Below are 19,052 nucleotides of genomic sequence, written 5' to 3'. Positions count from 1 at the left end.
AGCCTTACCTTTTAATATCATCACCTTGGGATGAGGATTTTAACATATGCATTTTGGAAGTACGCATTCAGATCATAGCAACTACTTACCCAATGGTGTCATTTATCAACTGGTAGGAAATTTCAACTTGGAAAAAGTTCTTAGAAGGCACCTCTCAGAGAAGAGCTACACAAACTTCTTAGCTTAGGAAGGAATTAACTTAGGTGGAGAAGAATATGGTAGTCCCTTCCTTTTCTCCCCACAGCTCTTTTTCTTCCAGAGGCCCCCTGGAATCACAAAACAGCCACCACAATGGTCATTGGCAACACTTTATCAGCTGGCTACAACCGTTTGTCCTTGCAGCAACCCTGGATAAATAAAAGTGCTTTAAAAAATTATTCCTCTTTGTTTGTTAAAGTTAGAAAGTAAAATATCTACAGTTCTGTTTAGGTATCCTAAAGTTTCTTATTCTAAAGTTTCTTCTGGCCCAGTGTGATGGCTCATGCCTGTAATCCCAACATTTTGGGAGGCCGAGGCGGGTGGATCACCTGGGGTCAGGAGGTTGAGACCAGCCTGGCCAACATGGCAAAACCCTGTCTCTACTAAAAATACAAAAAATTAGCCATATGCAGTGGCACGCACCTGTAATCTCAGCTACTCTGGAGGCTGAGGCACGAGAATCGCTTAAATCTGGGAGGCAGAGGTTGTAGTGAGCCAAGATTGAGCCACTGCACTCCAGCCTGGGTGACAGAGAGAGACTCCATCTCAAAATAAATAAATAAAATGGAATAAATAAAGTTTATTCTTTTTTAATTTGGCTAAAATTCCATGCACTATACAATAGCATCTAATAGACAGTAGAAAAATAGCATCTACTATCTAGTAGATGCCACTACTATAATTTTGTTGTTCTGAACAAGTGTTATTATTAAGAGAGATCCTTTTGAAGTTATTTTTTGGGATGTGGGTATTTCCTTCACTTAAGTGTGAAATGTGGTCTGTCTTATAGTGCATGTTAATATTATACAATAAAAGTGGCAACATCTTTGGCATGAACAAAGAAGTACTCCTCACAGCACTTGTTATAAAACACCTGATTTCTATCAGGCATTTTCCCACAGGATCAGCTAAGGTAGGAGTTTTAATTTCATGATGGGCATTGCCTTTGCTCACCACTGCTAGGCCCTTGGTGAGTCATCCAATCAGCCTTCATCACTTCCAGGTAAACTTGAATGCAGGCCCTGAGATAGAGCAGGGAAGCAGCATCGTCACTAATCTGGATAGAAAAGACTGGGGGCTCAGCTGGCCCCTTGGGCCTTATTTCTTTGTCTGTAAGAGAAACTCAATTCCTAAAATAAGATCAAGGGGTGCATTGCAGAGCTAGGCAGGCTTTGGTGTCCTCAGCCCAATCCTAGATCTTGGTATGGAAAAAAATTCCCAAGGGTATGCAGAGATGAAGTTGGAATTTTAAAAAATGAACTTGTACTGGAGAATTAGGAGAGGAATGGGAAACAGCCCCAAAGCACAAAGCAGAGTACAGAGAAGCGTTTGTAGCATGCCCGCCTCTTATTCAGAACCTTCAGTGGCCCTGAGCCACACAGCTCACTTGCTGCACAGGCGCCCAACACAGGGGTCCTCACAGGTGTCTGGTCCTAAAGGGCCTCTCCTTTAAGATGATCCTTTATGCATCATCTACAAATCCCCATTGGTTTCAGCCCCGGACACCCTACCCTCACTCCGTTTAACAAGATTAAAAGTTTGAATTCCTTTTTATTACTGAAATGCTTGGGGAAGATCAATTTCCCAATGGCAGCCAATAATTAAGCTTTTGAAGCATTGGGGCCACCAAACTCAAGTTCATTTCTCTTTGGCAACTAGAGACACAACTTAGTAAACACCAACACACACCATGCTGTGCAGTCATTGGTGCAGTTGCCTGGGGTGTTTCTTCTCTTCGAGAGTCTTAAATCCAAAATGGCAATAGTCATATTATCAATATCAATTCCCCCTCCCTTGTCCTTCTGCAGATTTATGACTGCCTCCAGGAATTTAAAGAAAAGAAACTAGTTCCTGCCACACTACATGCACAGGTGTTATCCTATGAGGTAAGGAGATTTTATTCCACAGGATAGTAGAGCTCTGATGTGGTGCCATTTTACCCACATTGCTAGTTCAAATGAATTAAAGGTTCTAAGGAAAAGTTTTATTGATGACTATGCATCTAATAAATGTTTTTAATTGAACTTTAATATAAGGAAGAACATTGGCTGGATATCTCCCCAAATTAAAACACTCCCCACCACCACCTACATCATTTTTAGCATGTGTCCATTTCTTTCTTTTTTCCTAAATCTTGTACTCTATTTGCCCTTCATAAACAGGGTAATGTTACAGTAATAATTCTCGGATTTATATCTCTAGCCTGGAGATTTCCCTAAATTCCAGTCTCAAATATCCAACTACCTCCTCTCCATCTTACTTGGATGTCTAATGGACTCCTCCAAGTTCACACGTTCCAAACTGAGCTCCCGATCTTCCCCACCTGCCGATCACCCCCACCCACTCTTCTGGGAGCCTTTTCTATTTCAGAAATGACACCTGTGTTCTTGCAGTGCTCAGGCCAGAATCTTAGGGATCATTTTGACTCTCTTTTTCTGATACCTCACACCCAATCAGATAGCAAATCCTCTCAGCTCTACTTTCAAAATATATCCAGGATCTCACCAAAATATATCCAGGATCTCACCAACCCATACCATCATCATCATCTCTTACATAGATAATTGCAAAATTGCCTCCTACCTGGTCTCCTGTGTCCACTCTTGCTCCTCTATAGTCTACTCTCAATGCAGCAACCAAAGATACCCTCTTTGAAAGCAAGTCAAATCATGTCACTTCCTCACTAACACTCAAACCCTTCAAATGACTTCCCATCTCAGAGTAAACACCAAAGTTCTTTTTTTTTTTTTTTTTAATACAGAGTCTTTCTCTGTCACCCAGACTACAGTACAGTGGCATGATCTCTGCTCACTGCAACCTCTGTCTCCTGGGTTCAAGCAATTCTCATGCCTCAGCCTCCCGAGTTGCTAGGACAACAGGAACCCACTACACCTGGCTAATTTCTGTACTTTTGGTAGAGACGGGGTTTCACCATGTTGACCAGGCTGGTCTCAAACTCCTGACACTAAGCCATCCGCCCACCGTGGCCTCCCAAAGTGCTGGGATTACAGGTGTGAGCCACCACACCTGGCCTAAACACCAAAGTTCTTACATAGCTGAACACAATCAAGCTGCTGTTACCTCTTTGACTTCACACTCAATGCTTTCTCCATTCACTCTGCTCCAGCCACATTGACCCCTTGTTGTTGTTTAAATTCATCAGGCCAGGTGCAGTAGCTCATGCCTATAACCCCAGCACTTTGGGAGCCTGAGGCAGGCTGATCACTTGAGCCCAGGAGTTCAAGACCAGCCTGGCCAACATAGCGAAACCCTATCTCTACTAAAAATACAACAACAACAAAAATTAGCTGGGCGTTGTGGTGCATGCCTGTAATCCCAGCTACTTGGGAGGCATGAAAATTGCTTGAACCCAGGAAGTAGAGGTTGCAGTGAGCTGAGATTACACCACTGCACTCCAGCCTGGGTGACAGAGTGAGACTGTCTCAAAAAACAAACAAACAAACCCAAAAAACAAATCATCAGGCATGCTTCTGCCTGGGGCCCTTTGCACTCGCCATTCCTTATGTCAGCAATGCTCTTGCCCAAATATATACCTGATTTGTCCCTCATCTCCTTCCAGTCTCCACTCAAATGCCACCTTCTCAGTGAGGCTTTTCTTGGTCACCTATCTAAAATTGTATCCCCTCCTAGCACTCCCTAGCCAGCTTCCCTGGTTTATTTTTCTTCTTAACACTTGTCACCATCAAACAAAACTATTTTACTTACACATTTCATTTGTTGTCTGTGTCTCCTCCCTAGAATGTAAACTCTGTGAGAATGGAGATTTTTGTCAGCCACTGCTGTTTTTGCATCACCTAAAACAGTTCCTAGCACATAGTAGTGTTCAATAAATATTTGTCAAATGAATGAAAAAATATAATCCATTTTATTATTTATTGCCCAAACCATATTAAACGAAACAGCAAAAAAGAAAGAAAAAACTTCTGCTCTCAATTCCAGTAATCAACAACTCAAATTGTTCTCAGTTGTCCACAGGAAAAGCACATATATAATATTTTATTCAGTTGAAATCCCAGTGAATGGTGGTAAACCTTTGTAAACTGCTTGTTTTCATTTGACTGTAGGTAATGGGGCTGACTAAAGTCTTGAAAGCTCTTACGTCCTCTGAAAGCAGGTCTACGCCTAAACCACAGCAGAGAGATCAGAATTTTTTTCTGCTTAGCACTTTTTATTGTAACAAGCATTAAAATTGCTAATCAACTGATACTCTAAAAGAGAAATTATGATTTCCGCTTTCTATTTGAAGAATGGAGCATCCCATGGGATTAAGCTCTTTGAGTTCCCCAGGTATGTTCCTAGAGAAACTCATACAGCTTCACAAGCCTGCAAAGCATTGACATCAGCCAACAGCTATTATATTTTAGAGGCACTAGAGGAAAAGTGCCTTGGTTCATATGCTGTTACCAAATTGGTACATCCTCCATGCCTATGTGCCAGGACTGGGGCATTGGGTTTAGATCCATCTCAACTCTTGAATTCTATTTGCTATATTAAAGTAGCAATTTTAATGAATAAAGAAGAATGGTAGGCTTTAATGGATGGCTTTAAAGATGAAAAAGAAGGCTCCAATAATAGCTTTTTAAAGGTCAATATCATGTTAGTATATATGTTATCCAGCCTGGGTGAGGTTAATTAGCTGATAAAGATTTTTTTTTAAATTTTATAATATATGCTTTTCCATGAACCAGGTAGTGGAGTTATTACGTGAAACCGCTACTTCCCCTGAGATCCAAGAGCTGAGACAAATGCTCCAGGCTCCACACTTTAAGGCAAGTGCCTGCTAAAATAGAAAAGATATCCCCATCTGGCACATAGACAAAGTTGGGAAGGAGAAATATATGTGATGGAAAATGTTCTCTCTGAATAGATGTTCTATTACTGTACACGGGTACTGACCAACAGATTGTACTTAAATATGTGGGACTCAGATGTGACTAGCTCAGTGTTGTCAATCATGCAGTCAAGCCTGCTGTGTTTATGAGGAGGCATCTGGAACTTTCCATGGTGCTTTGTTTCCCCTACAAAGCTATTGCCCATCGAAAAATCTTGGGTAGCAAATAGGGAATGTTCTAGTTATAGAGGAATACCTCCATGCTTCCTTTCCAAAGTGGGACTATTTTGAATTTTAGATAATGTGTGTGTATTTGGAATATACAGCATAATGATGATTATCCCTGTGAGAGGGTTTATGAAGAACATTTGATTGCAGAACAGAAAACTATCTCTTAGTACTTACAGATTTGAGACCAATTTATCAATAAATTAGAACTTTAAGAGAATGTCTGCATTTGGAGTGCTGAAATTTATCAGTCAAAAATTATAATTCACAACACAACCACCAGTCATCAAATATCCTCAACGGCACACACTGCTTAGAGAATTTTCTGAGTTCCAACTAAATTCTGTCTACCAATCTCAGTCAGGGCGGCAGAGTGACAGCTTCTCCACCCCGTGAAATGAAGAATTTAACCTAGTGGGCTAGTCAAAGAAACTCTTTGATCATACCCTATGATCATACCCTATGATCATACCCTATGATCAAAGAGTTTGATCATATGAACTTCTCATTCTGTACCACATGAGCCCTTGAGTGTGGTATTTTGATTACTGCCCTTCATTCTACCTTAATTAGGGAAAATATTATAAAAGTTGTTTTATAGTTCAAACTCCACAGGGGCATCACAAATTACATGGGCTGACAGGAAATAAGAATGTCGTGGCATAATACATTTTGGCAGAAATGAAAGAGTGTATTGTGCATTGCTTAACCTCTCTGTGCCTTATTTTCTTATCTGCAAATTGAGGACAATTAATGTACCTGCCTCATAGAATTATTGTGAAGATTGGATTAATTCATATAAAATACTTCGCACTGTGTCTTGCATATCTGTATTGGTGTTTGTTGTTGTTGCTGTGTGTTAGATAGTATTAAGTCACTCTCTTCTAGAGGGGTTTGGCGCATGTGTGATATTTGCTCACCTTTTCCTTCCCTGTGCCCAGGCCTTGCTCAGTGCCCATGACACAATAGCTCAGAAAGATTTTGAACCCCTTCTCCCTCCACTGCCAGACAATATCCCTGAGAGTGAAGAAGCAATGAGGATTGTTTGTTTAGTGAAAAACCAACAGCCCCTGGTAAGGAAATCATTTTTTATCTTTCCATTTAGGAAATGCTTAGGTTAATTGTGAACCAAATTATATCTAGTGGTTACTTGGGCAGTAGTCTTGCCTGTGATCACATATACAGTGATAATAATGGCTGTCAACTCTACAAGTTTTGCCTGTGGTTTCAAACATATTACATGTCATAGTGTTTTCTCTAAGGAAAGATTTCAGCTTAGTGTTTTTCTTTTGTGAAAAGTAAGATGAGATTTATAAGACATTTTTGTGAGAAATAAGACATATGTTTTATTTTAATATTTGGCTTTCTGACCTATGCATGTATTTCACTCAATTCCATTGCATTTGCCTATTTCCTCCTATATTAATGAGAAGCTAAGGAAGACATTAATTTGATTTTCTAAGAACAGTCCCTCTAATTAGGTTTTAATTGTGGGAGGTTTCTGTATCTTTGGATGAATCTAAATATTCTTTTATGTCTATGTGGTTGAAACGAGACCCCAGGAAGCCAAAGTCGAATGGCCTTTCCTTTTTGATGGCATGCTATGACTGACAGGCCACAGGGCACTGTGTGGCCCCTCTGTCCCTGGTTGCCTGAATAGCCTTGTTTGAAAAACCAGAGCTGCATTGATTGAAAGACCAGAGCTGCATTGATTGAGGGAAGCCACCTGGAAAATGGTCATGTTAGGTAACAGAGGGATCTCGTCTATTCTCTCTTCAGGGAGCCACCATCAAGCGCCATGAGATGACAGGGGACATCTTGGTGGCCAGGGTCATCCACGGTGGGCTGGCAGAGAAAAGTGGTAAGCTAGAGCAGCAGGGATCGAGAGTTACCAGAAAAACAGGAAACCCTTGACTGTTTAGGTTTCTTTCTAGAGAAATCCCTCTTTCTTTTTTTTTTTTTTTTTTTTTTTTTTTTTGAGACGGAGTCTTGCTCTGTCGCCCAGGCTGGAGTGCAGTGGCGCGATCTCAGCTCACTGCAAGCTCCACCTCCGGGGTTTGCCATTCTCCCGCCTCAGCCTCCCAAGTAGCTGGGATTACAGGTGCCCGCCACCACGACTGGCTAATTTTTTGTATTTTTAGTAGAGGCAGGATTTCACCATCTTAGCCAGGATGGGCTCAATCTCCCGAACTCGTGGTCCGCCCGCCTCAGCCTCCCAAAGTGCTGGGACTACAGGCGTGAGCCACACACCCGGGCTGAGAAATCCCTCTTTCTTAACTTGGGTCAGGGCTTTAGTAAGTTCCATTTCTTGGATAAAGCAGTAAAGAAAGAAGAAACAAATATTCCAGAGAAATCTTACTCCTCTCCTTCACTGAGTCCTTCCCATTCTAGGTACCACATTAAAGTCTCTCAGTTTACATTCTCATGGCAACCTCAAAGGTAACTATTATCACGCCATTGTATAGATGAGGAAACTGAGGCTCAAAGAGATTATGAAACTAACTTGCTCAAAGTTACACCGTTTGAGTCAGGATTCAAGCTGCCTAGCTCTATATTCCCAACTTTTTCTCTGCACTTTGTCCTTCTACTTTCAGAAAGGCATAGCTCTTTCCCATCTTGAAATGCCTTTTGCTCACACTTTCAACCAGTTAACCAGATTTTCATCCTTTCACTGCTGTTCTTTTAAAAACTTTTTTTTTTTTTTTTTTTTTTTTTGAGACAGGGTCTTACTCTGTCGCACAGGCTGGAGTGCAGTCGTATGATCATGACTCACTGCACCCTCAACTTCCTGGGCTCAAGCAATCCTTCCACCTCAGCCCCCAAGTAGCTGGGGCCACTGGTGCACACTACCATGCCCAGCCAATTTTTCTATTTTGTGTTTAGATACGGTCTCACTATGTTGCCCAGGCTGCTGTCAACCTCCTGGGCTCAAGCAATCCTCCTGCCTTGGCCTCCCAGAGCGTTGGGATTACAGGCATGAGCCACCACACCTGGCTACTGTTGTGCTTCTGAAATGAGTGGTTCTATACCTGTTATACATCTTCACTACCCCGAAGCCCTAAAACCTAGCACATGCTTTATACTTCAACATTCTCATTGTAAATACCAAGAATTTCCTAGTTGCTAAGTCCATTAAGTCCATTGGCCCTTCCTTCCTCCTCAGTTTTCTTTTTTTCTTTTTTTTTTTTTTTTTTTGAGACAGAGTCTCACTCTGTCATCTAGGCTGGAGTGCATTGGGGCAATCACAGCTCATTGCAACCTCTGCCTCCTGAGTTCAAGCAATTCGCCTGCCTCAGCCTCCAAAGCAGCTGGGATTACAGGCATGTACCACCACCCCCAGCTAATTTTTTTTGTATTTTTGGTTGACACAGAGTGTCATCATGTTGGCAAGGCTGGTCTCAAACTTCTGGCCTCAAGTGGTCCACCCACCTTGGCCTCCCAAAGTGCTAGGATTATAGGCATGAGCCACCATGCCTGGCCCTTCCTCAGTTTTATTTCCACTTCTTGACCACATCTGATGCTGTTGAAACTTTTCTTGAATTTTTTTCATCCTTGGTTTCTGTTCTATGACATCATTCTGCTTCTTCTCTCAACTATCTGACAACTCCACTGTTTTACCTCACATTTCTCAAGTCTTCACTTAAACCCCAAGTTTCTCCGCATTTTCTCTTTTGAAGAATACCTACCCCATTTCCTTTTTGTCATTGACTTATAACCCTGACATCTTTGGTTTTAGTGCTATTTTCTTACCAGTGTTCTGGTTCCATTTTACAATATCAGACTAGCAAAAATAAAAATATTACCATAAGTCAATGCCAAGTATTTGTGACGAGGTAGAAAAATGGACTGTTCACACATTTCTGGGGGTAATGTAAGTTGGAATAACCAGCTTTCTTTTCTATTATTATTTTATATTAAACATTTTTAGAGCATGCTTGGGTTAGTGAGTTTGTTAAATAACTGTTGAGGTAGCTACTGCTATTTTTATCCTACTTCTTTGTATCTTTCTTTGTTTTGTGTTACTGTCTGCCTAGGGTTGCTATATGCTGGAGACAAACTGGTAGAAGTGAATGGAGTTTCAGTTGAGGGACTGGACCCTGAACAAGTGATCCATATTCTGGTAAATCTTCTTTTTGCCTTTTTGTTAATGACTTGGAGAAATGCCAAAGCTGAACTGGGACCATCAAGCCCACGTGTGTGTGCACTGGGATGTACCAGGGACTCAAGTTCTCTTGGCAGCTTTCTCCTTCCAGGCTCCCAGACCCTGTCTGTCACCCATGTCACTTGCTGACCTCCCTCCTCTACCCCGAGAAGTTCTGGTCCTGGCTGGGAAACTTCCCTTCCCAAGCTGCTCCTTCCTCCTTCAGCCTCGGGAAGACTGCCAGGGCCGCCAGCCCTGCTCCCTCATCACCTGGTTTGCTCCATTGGAAACTAAACCTGGGGTGGACAGAGTGAGACTTTGTAGGAGAGTCTGAACCCGAGCAAACCACTCCTTCCCCCACTAACAATTTTCTATGGCTGAAATGTTCAACATCTTCCTGGAGGGCAACTTTGGGGGAAGAAAGGAGTCACCAGACGGCAGCATATAGGGAGGGGAACATCCTTGGTGACCCTGCCACTGTTCCTTGTGGTTGGAGCTAAGGATTGATAACCTGATTAATGAGCATTTGCTCTCCCTCAGGTTCCTATTCCTGCCCTTCAAACCATTCCCTGAATTGCAGTTCAGCTGTTAATAGCCATAGCAGCATGCCCCTCCCACCTCCCGCCATGCACAGCCCAGGTGTGGGGCCTGGGTTCATTACTATACAGTATAGTGGATAGACCAGTTGTTCTCAAACTGGGTTCCTGCCAGGATTTCATAGCAGTGGCTTAGAGACTGAGGTGAGGAGTGATGCTATGAGACAAGCACCTAAATCCTTTGTAAGCCACTGCTGCAAGATTCTGTGTGGTATAGAAGGTGCTGCAAAGGAAGCTTGAAGTACTAGAAATCACAGATATGCATGGCTTCTACCCCCTGATGCCAGCTGTGATGTTGCTGGGACAGTGGGATTATGAAATTCCTGAGTACAAACAGGGTCTTAATCTCTAGATGTTTAATGCCCATCACAGTGCATGTAACAGGGGAATTCTTCCTTCCCCCAGTGTGAGAGCTCCCTGTTTCCACCATTAGTTTGGAAGGTTGTCAGTTCTCCCAGAAAACTTAGGAGCCCCTCTTCTTCCCCATCAGACTGGGGTATCTGGTGTAGAAACAGGCATTCAGGAAATGCTTACTGAGTAAGGGAATAAGGAGGGAAAGTCAGATGGAGATCCTGTCTCTCCCCAGGGCCTGTGTGAGGAAGACCTTGCTGGATGGGGTGTTTCTGTTTCAGTGTAGGGTGGGGGGTTCCTGGAAGAGGCCACTTCAGAGTGGCTTTTAGCAGACCAGTGACCCCAGAACCCCACAGCAGGGCAGATGCAGGGGTGAATTGCTTCCTGACTTCCATTTCTGGATGGTGACAGCTGCAGAGCGCTTGTGAAAGGCTCTTGGGGGATGTCACCATTAGACCTGGATACATTGCACTGTAACTCTGTCTACCGCACCCCAGTAACCCTGCTAGCTCCATGATTGTCATCCTTTCTCCTCTCTTATTTTCCAGGCCATGTCTCGAGGCACAATCATGTTCAAGGTGGTTCCAGTCTCTGACCCTCCTGTGAATAGCCAGAAGATGGTAAGAATTTACTGAGCCTTCAGTCTCACACACAGTAAATCCCCAAGTAACAGCAACTAAATATGGTGCATAATAATCCTATCCTTTGTACTGTGTTGGACCTGGGTTCAAGACTGTGTTGGATATTTTTCAATACTGATGGCCTGAGAAGCAAAATGAGTAAATGAGTACAGTACAAGGAGATAGGATACTAAGAAGTCAGGAAGCAACATAAAAAATCGTGAACATTTGAGACTAAACTTCTCTAAGCTAAGAGATTCTGTTCCCAAAGATGCTTTTTATCATGGTACTTAGGCTCAGGAGGCGAGTTCTCTTTTTTGGTGAGGGTGGAGAGGAAAGATAGGCGTAGCAGGTGGAGGAGTGGGAGAAATGGTTTTAAGTCATGATGGCCCATGGGCAAGGGTTCTTTGGATGGCACCATTAGGCACCTTCTGATAGCATCATTATGCACCTGCCATCAGGTGTACGTCCGTGCCATGACTGAGTACTGGCCCCAGGAGGATCCCGACATCCCCTGCATGGACGCTGGATTGCCTTTCCAGAAGGGGGACATCCTCCAGATTGTGGACCAGAATGATGCCCTCTGGTGGCAGGCCCGAAAAATCTCAGACCCTGCTACCTGTGCTGGGCTTGTCCCTTCTAACCACCTTCTGAAGAGGTAAGGAACGTCACCACTCCTGGACTCAGGCCTGAACCATCAGGAAACAATGTTTTTCTTGGGCTTCTGTTACCGAAGTTGAGATGAGATAAAGAGGGACAAGCAGATGAATGAACACACACACTGGTTTATAAATCCAAATGTCAGCTTATCGATAAACCCTAAGCATCTTAAATACCAAGGAGACAAGAATAATCATATCAGCTAGAAAACAGGGAAAAGTCTTGGGAAACTAAATTAAACTTAAAAAGTGCTATGGCCTGAATGTTTGTGTCCTCTCCAAAATTCATATGTTGAGACCTAATCCCCAATGCAATAGTATTAAGAGGCAGGGCCTTTAGCAGGTGGTTAGGTCATGAGCACTCTGCCTTCATGAATGGGATTAGTGCCCTTATAAAAGAGGCCTGAGGGAGCTTATTTGCCCCTTCCACCATGGGAGGACACAGCTAAAAGGCGCCATTTATGAGTCACGGAGCGGGCACTTGCCAGGCACTGCATCCACTGGCTCCTCGATCTTGGACTTCCCAGCTTCCAGAACTATGAGCAAATACATTTCTGTTGTTTATAAGTGACCCAGTTTATGGTACTTTGTTATAGCAGCTTGCACAGACTAAGAGAAAAAAGGATTCATCTTTCAAGGCTGAGTTGAGACCTCGGTTTCAACCTACCACCCTCACCTTATGCTACTGAGGTTTGACGAGCTACCAAGGGAGGGCGTGCAAATAGATAGAAGCAGCAGTCCCAGGCTCAGCCACTGTTAAGAGATCAAGAAGAAAAAACGGAACCAGTAAAGGATATTGAGAAGGAATGACCAGTGAGGCAGAGTGAAAATCAAGACTGTATGGGGTCCTCATCAGTTATATCACCTTCTGCTGAGAAGGCTGAGAATTGACCATTGGATTTAGCAGTATGACAGTCATTAGTGATCTTAATAAGAGCAATTTCAGTGGAGAAGTGGGGCCAAAATCCTCATTAGAGTGGAATTTGAAGAAATGGATGACAGTGAGCAGAGGAAACTCTTTGAGACATTTTGGGATAAAGCAGAGCAGAAGGATGGAGAAATAGCCAGAGGGGAGAGTGGAGTGGAGTGAGTGAAATTTTTAGATGGCGTAAGTGATGGGAGTCATCTACCAGAGGGAACATTTTGATGATATGGGAGAAAGAGAAGAGAATTGCTGTCATCGATGTCTTTGAGCAGGTGGAAGGAGATATGCTTTAGTATTCAAGAAGAGAGCTTGGCCTGACCTAGGATCATAAACAGCTCATCCATAGAAATGGTACCACGAGGGAAGATGGAGTATGGGGCACAGCTGAGGATGGAGCATATGGCAGGCACTTGTGGAAGTTCTCTCCTAACTGCTATTTTCTCAGTGAAATGAGAAACCATAAGCAGAGAGCAGGGTGGGGAAGGAGGCATTGGGAAGGAGAGAGTAGAAAGCTTGAAAAGTTTCCGTAAGAGTTGGAGAGCAAACAGATTAGGTAAACATAGTGTGATCAGCATTAAGGGCCCTCTTAAGTTAAAGGTCATATATTTGAAGTGCTTCTGGCGTGCGGGTCCAGATTAGACATAGGGTTGGATTTAACAGCAAATCAAGAGGGGGCCAAGGGACAGATTATAACTTTGGAGTGTGACATGTAAGCTGCTTAGGAGGGAGATGAGGAAATGAAGCAGGTGAGGATTGGTGAGAAGGAAGTAAGATCAATGGATTGCAGGTCTTTATGAGGTCAACAGTGTATTGGGGCTGGGAAGATGGGAGGTGTCAGCAGGAGAAAGGGATGCTGGAAGTTAAAATTAAGGAGAGATTGCTGTTGTCGGTACTGATGAGGTCTTGGGTATGAAAATGGGAGGCAGTGGCTGAGGTTGAATGAGGAAAAGGTTATTGGAAAAGAGGAGATCAAGCACCCAATAGGCCAGGGTGCTGAAAGGGACATTTGTATGTTTGATAAAATCATTGGGAACTGTGACAGAACAGTGTTGAGACCTAGGAGTGAGCAGGAGTGAGCTGGCGATGGCTACCAGAAAAGTAGTGGGATGATGTTCAAAGCTGGGGGCTCCTAGGGAAGAGGAAGAATAATCTGGAAGTGGCAGTGAGAAGCAAGGACACACCCCCCACCTCCAGGCCCAGTGGAAGGAAGGCTATACACAAGGATGTGCTGGAGCCATCTGACACAAGCCATCTCTTCACACACCCACATTCAGTGAAGATAGGATGGTAGCTTGAAATCAGCCACTGTGAGAGCATAAACACTGCAGAAATCAGCAGAGCCTCCGAGTTAGGACTCCCATCCCCCAGAGCTATTTCACCAGCACCCCACTGGGAGTGGGAGAGGAAACATCCCCCTTTTGAAGGCTGCAGGAGAAGCAGACCACAGGGAGAGCTGGGCTGCAGTTAGAACAAGAAGAAAGGGCTCAAAGAAGAGGCTGAGGTCTAAGAGAGTTTGCTGAAGATTTGCTGTGAGTTCCAGAGGGCGTGGGTGGGTGGCAGGGGTCTTATAGGGATTAAAGCACAGGGGATAAGGGGTGACCTGAGCTTGGGGGCTGAAGGACATGCACAGGGATAAAGGCCTAATGAGATTAGTCCTCATGGTTTCAGGTCAGAAAGTGGTGAGGAGGGTCTGGCAGGGGTCTTGCAAGGAGCACACAAAACCCAATTATGGGTTTATTGGGGGAGCATACAAATAAAGGATGATAGGAAGTTCTCATGCTGCTTTTAGTCATTGCCACATGAAAACCTAATATGAAAATAAGAAATTAAACAATTTCATTTAGAAGCAATATGTCAATAGCAGAGTCTACACAAATGTCTTGTTGGGGACAGAATGATGGAAGGCACCTCAGGTTCTCCTGAATCTCATTCAGAAAACCAGGAGGCACATTGGAGGACTGGAGGAGGGTATTGAGACTAAATCCACTGCCACATCTGCACAAGAGGCCTGTCCCGAGCACAGGCTGATGTGGCTTTTGAGAAGTCAGTATCTCTGAGCCTCAATAAATGAGGTCTTTGATATCTACAAACAATTTTTCTCTCTTCCCACTTCTCCAACTTTGCTATGAGTAAAAATGAGCTGGGTATTTTGTAAAATATAGATTCCCAGGCTCTGCCCTCCCCTCCCTGAGGATCTGATTCAGTGGATATGGACTGAACCAGGAATCTGCATCTTCACCAAGCACCTCAGGTGCTCAGGGTAAGTAGTATGAAGAGCAGCATTGTGCTTAGGAATAGTGAATGAGCGCATAAAATATTTTTTAAGCTCTTTATAAGAGTGACAGATTTGAATGCAAGTAGCTGGGGGGGTTTTGTTTTTGTTTTGCTTGTTTGTTTTTACTTTCAACAGGTAGAAAATTACATCTGATTTTAGAAAACTGTGGAAGAGTGAGGAGGAAGGCTTCTCCAAAAAGGGCCTATTGGTGGAAAATAATACCCATCTAAAGGAGTTTGGAATGACTATATTGCAAATTGGGGGAGTTAGATGTTGATGGTTTGTGCCAGAGTAGCAAATATTTTTGGCAAGTGGACATGACTTTCCAGTGAGAGGCCCCGTTCGCTGGAGTTTCCCCCAGAGGGAATATGTGAAGATGTACAGGATATCATTTTGTAAGAATGAAAAACCAGGAGCTTCCAGAGGAGAAAGGCCAGGGTGAAGCCTAGAGAGGAAGCTGATAGAGAGTGAGAGACACAGAGACAGAGACAGAGAGAGATCAGACTACCAGGTAATTAGCCATGGAGTAATCAAAGGAAGGTACAGAAGGTTAAAAAACAGGAAACACAGATATTTAGAGAGCTCATCACCTAACTAGGAATCAAGAATCTTGACTCTGGCCTGCATGTGCTGTGAATTAAAGTACCTTAATTATGCAGAGAATATTTCTGGAAGAATGCACAAGAAACTGAGCAGAAGGAAGGGAAGAAGGCTTACTTTTTTTATTTCTTTATTCTTTGAGATGGAGTCTTGCTTTGTCACCAGGCTGGAGTGCAGTGGCATGATCTTAGCTCACTGCAGCCTTGGCCTCCTGGGTTCAAGCCATTTCCCTGCCTCAGCCTCCAGAGCAGCTGGGACTCCAGGTGCGCACCACCACGTCTGACTAATTTTTGTATTTTTAGTAGAGATGGGGTTTCACCGTGTTGGCCAGGCTGGTCTCGAACTCCTGACCTCAGGTGATCTGCCCGCCTTGGCCTCCCAAAGTGCTGGGATTACAGGCGTGAGCCACTGCACCCGGCCTACTTTTTTATACCGTTAAGATTTTTCCTATGTGTGTATGTTATCTCTTCAAATAATTAATGAATCCGAATGCCCTGCATGTCCATGCTAATTGAGTTTACAATAAGGTTTCATGTATCATTTAGTCCTCACAATGCCAAATGCACTGAGCCCCATTTCATAAGTGGGGAACTAAGTTTCAGATGTTAGGAGATTTGTCCAAGATCCTAAGGAGGGGAAGCATGCCTGGAACCCAGGTCTGTTGAATCCCAGTCCATCACTTTGTAGATTATAGAATAGATGCCTCCTGCTGCTAACTGTTCAACCTCTACCACATTGCTCGACTTCCCTGGATCAGTTTCCTCATTTCTAAAGTGAGGAAGGTGGACTACATTGGCCCTTCTTCAACTCTCTTGTGAATTAGAATCACATGGAGAGTTTGCTTTAAACATGCAGATGCCCTGGCCTTATCTCCAGGGAATCGGAGACAGGAGATCTGGGAGGCCCAGATTATCTGCGTTTTAACAAACACCTTAGATGTATTCCAAAGTTTGAGAGATTAAATTAGAGCTTGTTGCCTTTAACATACATATGACTTACCTGGGCTCTTATTAAAATGGAGATTCTAATTTGGAAGGCTTGGGGTGGGACCTGAGATTCCGCAGTCCTCACAAGCTCCCAGGTAAAGGTGATGCTGCAGTTCTGGGAATATAAAGAACAGAGTGTCTTCAAAATCTTCTTTTGCTCCAAACTTCACAGTGTTGAATAAAGAAGGAAGAGCAACTTTGCTTAGAAAGTTGCTTTGAAGTAGGCAAAGCAAGGAAAACCTGCCTGAAGAAATTGCTGGGGGACTCAAGGGAAGAGGAACAAGTCAACAGAGGTTTCAGGTGCCAAGAAAAGGTGAAGCCTTGCCCTGGAGCCCAGGGGTGACTCTAGAGATCAAGAAAGGAGCAGAGTCATCTATAGAAACTGTAGAGAGCCTCTAATAGCCTGAGAGGGAAACCTGAACATGTCATGAGAATTCGAAGGAGACTGCAGAGACAGGCTAACATGCCTGAGAGGCAGCTCACCACGGGTCGTTTACCGAAACTCCATGTGCAAACTTGTGATCATGGGCAAGATTGTCACTCTAAGTCTGTTGTTCTGAAAAGATCCTGTGAGGCAGGAAAAGAGATGAGAGAGCCTATATGTTTGGAAAATTTATTTGACAATGTATTTGGAGAAGCAATCACCTTTTTCACTTGGGTGAAGGCAGCAGAATTCTAAGAAACATTCTGTTTGTTGTCGTTCTGGGTCTGTTTCACCTGGGTTAACAAAAAGTGTTTTTTGTTTTTTGTCTCATGGGTTTTTCCCCCCATAGGAAGCAACGGGAATTCTGGTGGTCTCAGCCGTACCAGCCTCACACCTGCCTCAAGTCAACCTTATGTGAGTATTGCAACTGCCCAACAGGTTCTTCCTGTTTGCTGCACAAATAAAGACCATGGCATTGCAGTAAAGAAAGAGTCTAATTGATGTGAGGCTGGCCATGCCACGTGGGAGATGGAGTTGTTATTTAAATCAATCTCCTTGAAGGGCCCTAGATTAGGGGTTTTTCAAAGGTAGTTTGGGGAGGGGGTGGGGGTGGCTATTCAATGGTCACTTGCTGCTGATTGGTTGGATCAGAGATGAAATCGTAGGGAGTTGAAGCTGTCCTCTTGCATTGAGTTGCTTCTGGGTGGAGTCACAGGAGCCATTGGTTGGTGGGTCCAGATGGAGCCACAGGTGTCAGACATGCAAAAAACCTAAAAAGATGTCACAAAAGGCCAGTCTTAGGTTCTACAATAGTGATGTTATTTACAGGAATTATTGGGGAAATTGCTTATCTTATGACAGTCTACTCTCCTCCCACTAACCTGATGGTCTCTCATTACTTTATAAAGGCAGCTGAGTTTTAGGGGAAGGAGTGTTATCATTTAAACTATAAATAAAATGTCTCTCAAAGCTAACCGTGGAATGAAGGCAGCTTGAAAGCTAAAAGCAGGAGGAGCTTGGGCTAGATCGGCTCTCCCCCACTGCCATAATTTTCTCACTGATGTAATTTTTACAAAGGCAATTTCAGTATGTGTCTACCTCAGACCCAGCATGTGCATCCTGGGGGAGCCTGCTTCCTCCCTCCCAGGGCTGGCTTCCTGCCCAGGAGACCTCTAAATGTCCCCACTGCCCCCAGATAATCTCCCTGGCAGCCAGCCATCTGAAGTCCTACCATTGACATTCATTCTTTGGATTTAGAAGAGTTTTCAGTTTATGAAAATGCATATGTTCTTATCTTGGTGACACCTGAAGACATCCCTCACTAAGTTGAGGCCCTCCAAGATCTCCGCAGCTCATATGTGCGTTATACATGACTGGCAAGCAAGGCTGCATAACTACACATATACCTTCATTTGGGTTCTATCAACTTAGAGGACTTAATCTTCATACTGTTCAGAAGCACTGATTAACAATTGTATATGCCTTTGGTGAATAAATATGGGATGGAATTGTTACTTAATGAATGCAGTTTGATTGCTAGACAATATTATTCAAGCAGCTGGGGAGTGGTGAGTAAAGGCTCCATGGTGGCAAATGCTTGATTAAAGGTGCTGTGGCTTGGCAGAGGCCAGCTGAGCCTACCGAGCGAGGCCCTTCTGAAATGGCCCTCAGGCAGGCCCTGGAAAGGGGTCAAGGGAGGGAACTGGGCACCAGAAGGAGGGAGGGGAGGCAAAGAGAGGAAACTGGAAGGGCACAAAAAGTGTCAACATCACAGATCTGCCCATGGCAAGCCTCACCCACTTTATTATGTCTCGCTTCTCCAAGCCAAAAATTACTTTTCCTTTTATTTCTTATTGAAAAGATATGAGGACAACTATAAAGGCAGTTTTTGACAAAAGAAAACATGCCTTCTCAATGACAATATTTTCATATTAACTTCCAGTGATGAATACATATTTTAGATGGTTACAATAATAGCTGCAATACCACTTTTTATTTTTTTAAACTTAACATCTTTTTTTTTCTTTTTTAATTATACTGTAAGTTCTGGGATACATGTGCAGAACGTGCAGGTTTGTTACATAGGTATACATGTGCCATGGTGGTTTGCTGCACCCAGTAACCCATTATCTACATTAGGTATTTCTCCTAATGCTATCCCTCCCCTTAGCCCCTACCCGCCAGCAGGCCCCCGGTG

General features: G+C 43.6%; 1 protein-coding gene across 1 annotated transcript in view; it reads left to right on the top strand.

Moving 5' to 3' along the window:
• MPP4 (MAGUK p55 scaffold protein 4) overlaps positions 1-19,052 on the top strand; it is a 50,532-nt gene that overhangs the window by 1,675 nt on the left and 29,805 nt on the right. The window contains exons 3-10 of the mRNA XM_054479128.2: positions 2,007-2,084; positions 4,908-4,988; positions 6,220-6,351; positions 7,058-7,139; positions 9,313-9,398; positions 10,915-10,986; positions 11,448-11,644; positions 17,205-17,269. Of these exons, the coding sequence (XP_054335103.1) occupies positions 2,007-2,084; positions 4,908-4,988; positions 6,220-6,351; positions 7,058-7,139; positions 9,313-9,398; positions 10,915-10,986; positions 11,448-11,644; positions 17,205-17,269 (793 nt within the window). The remainder of the gene's footprint in view (positions 1-2,006; positions 2,085-4,907; positions 4,989-6,219; positions 6,352-7,057; positions 7,140-9,312; positions 9,399-10,914; positions 10,987-11,447; positions 11,645-17,204; positions 17,270-19,052) is intronic.

Source organism: Pongo pygmaeus, chromosome 11, assembly GCF_028885625.2.
Source record: "Pongo pygmaeus isolate AG05252 chromosome 11, NHGRI_mPonPyg2-v2.0_pri, whole genome shotgun sequence".
NCBI classification, from domain to species: Eukaryota; Metazoa; Chordata; class Mammalia; order Primates; family Hominidae; genus Pongo; species Pongo pygmaeus.
This window is presented reverse-complemented; position numbering and strand designations above follow the sequence as displayed.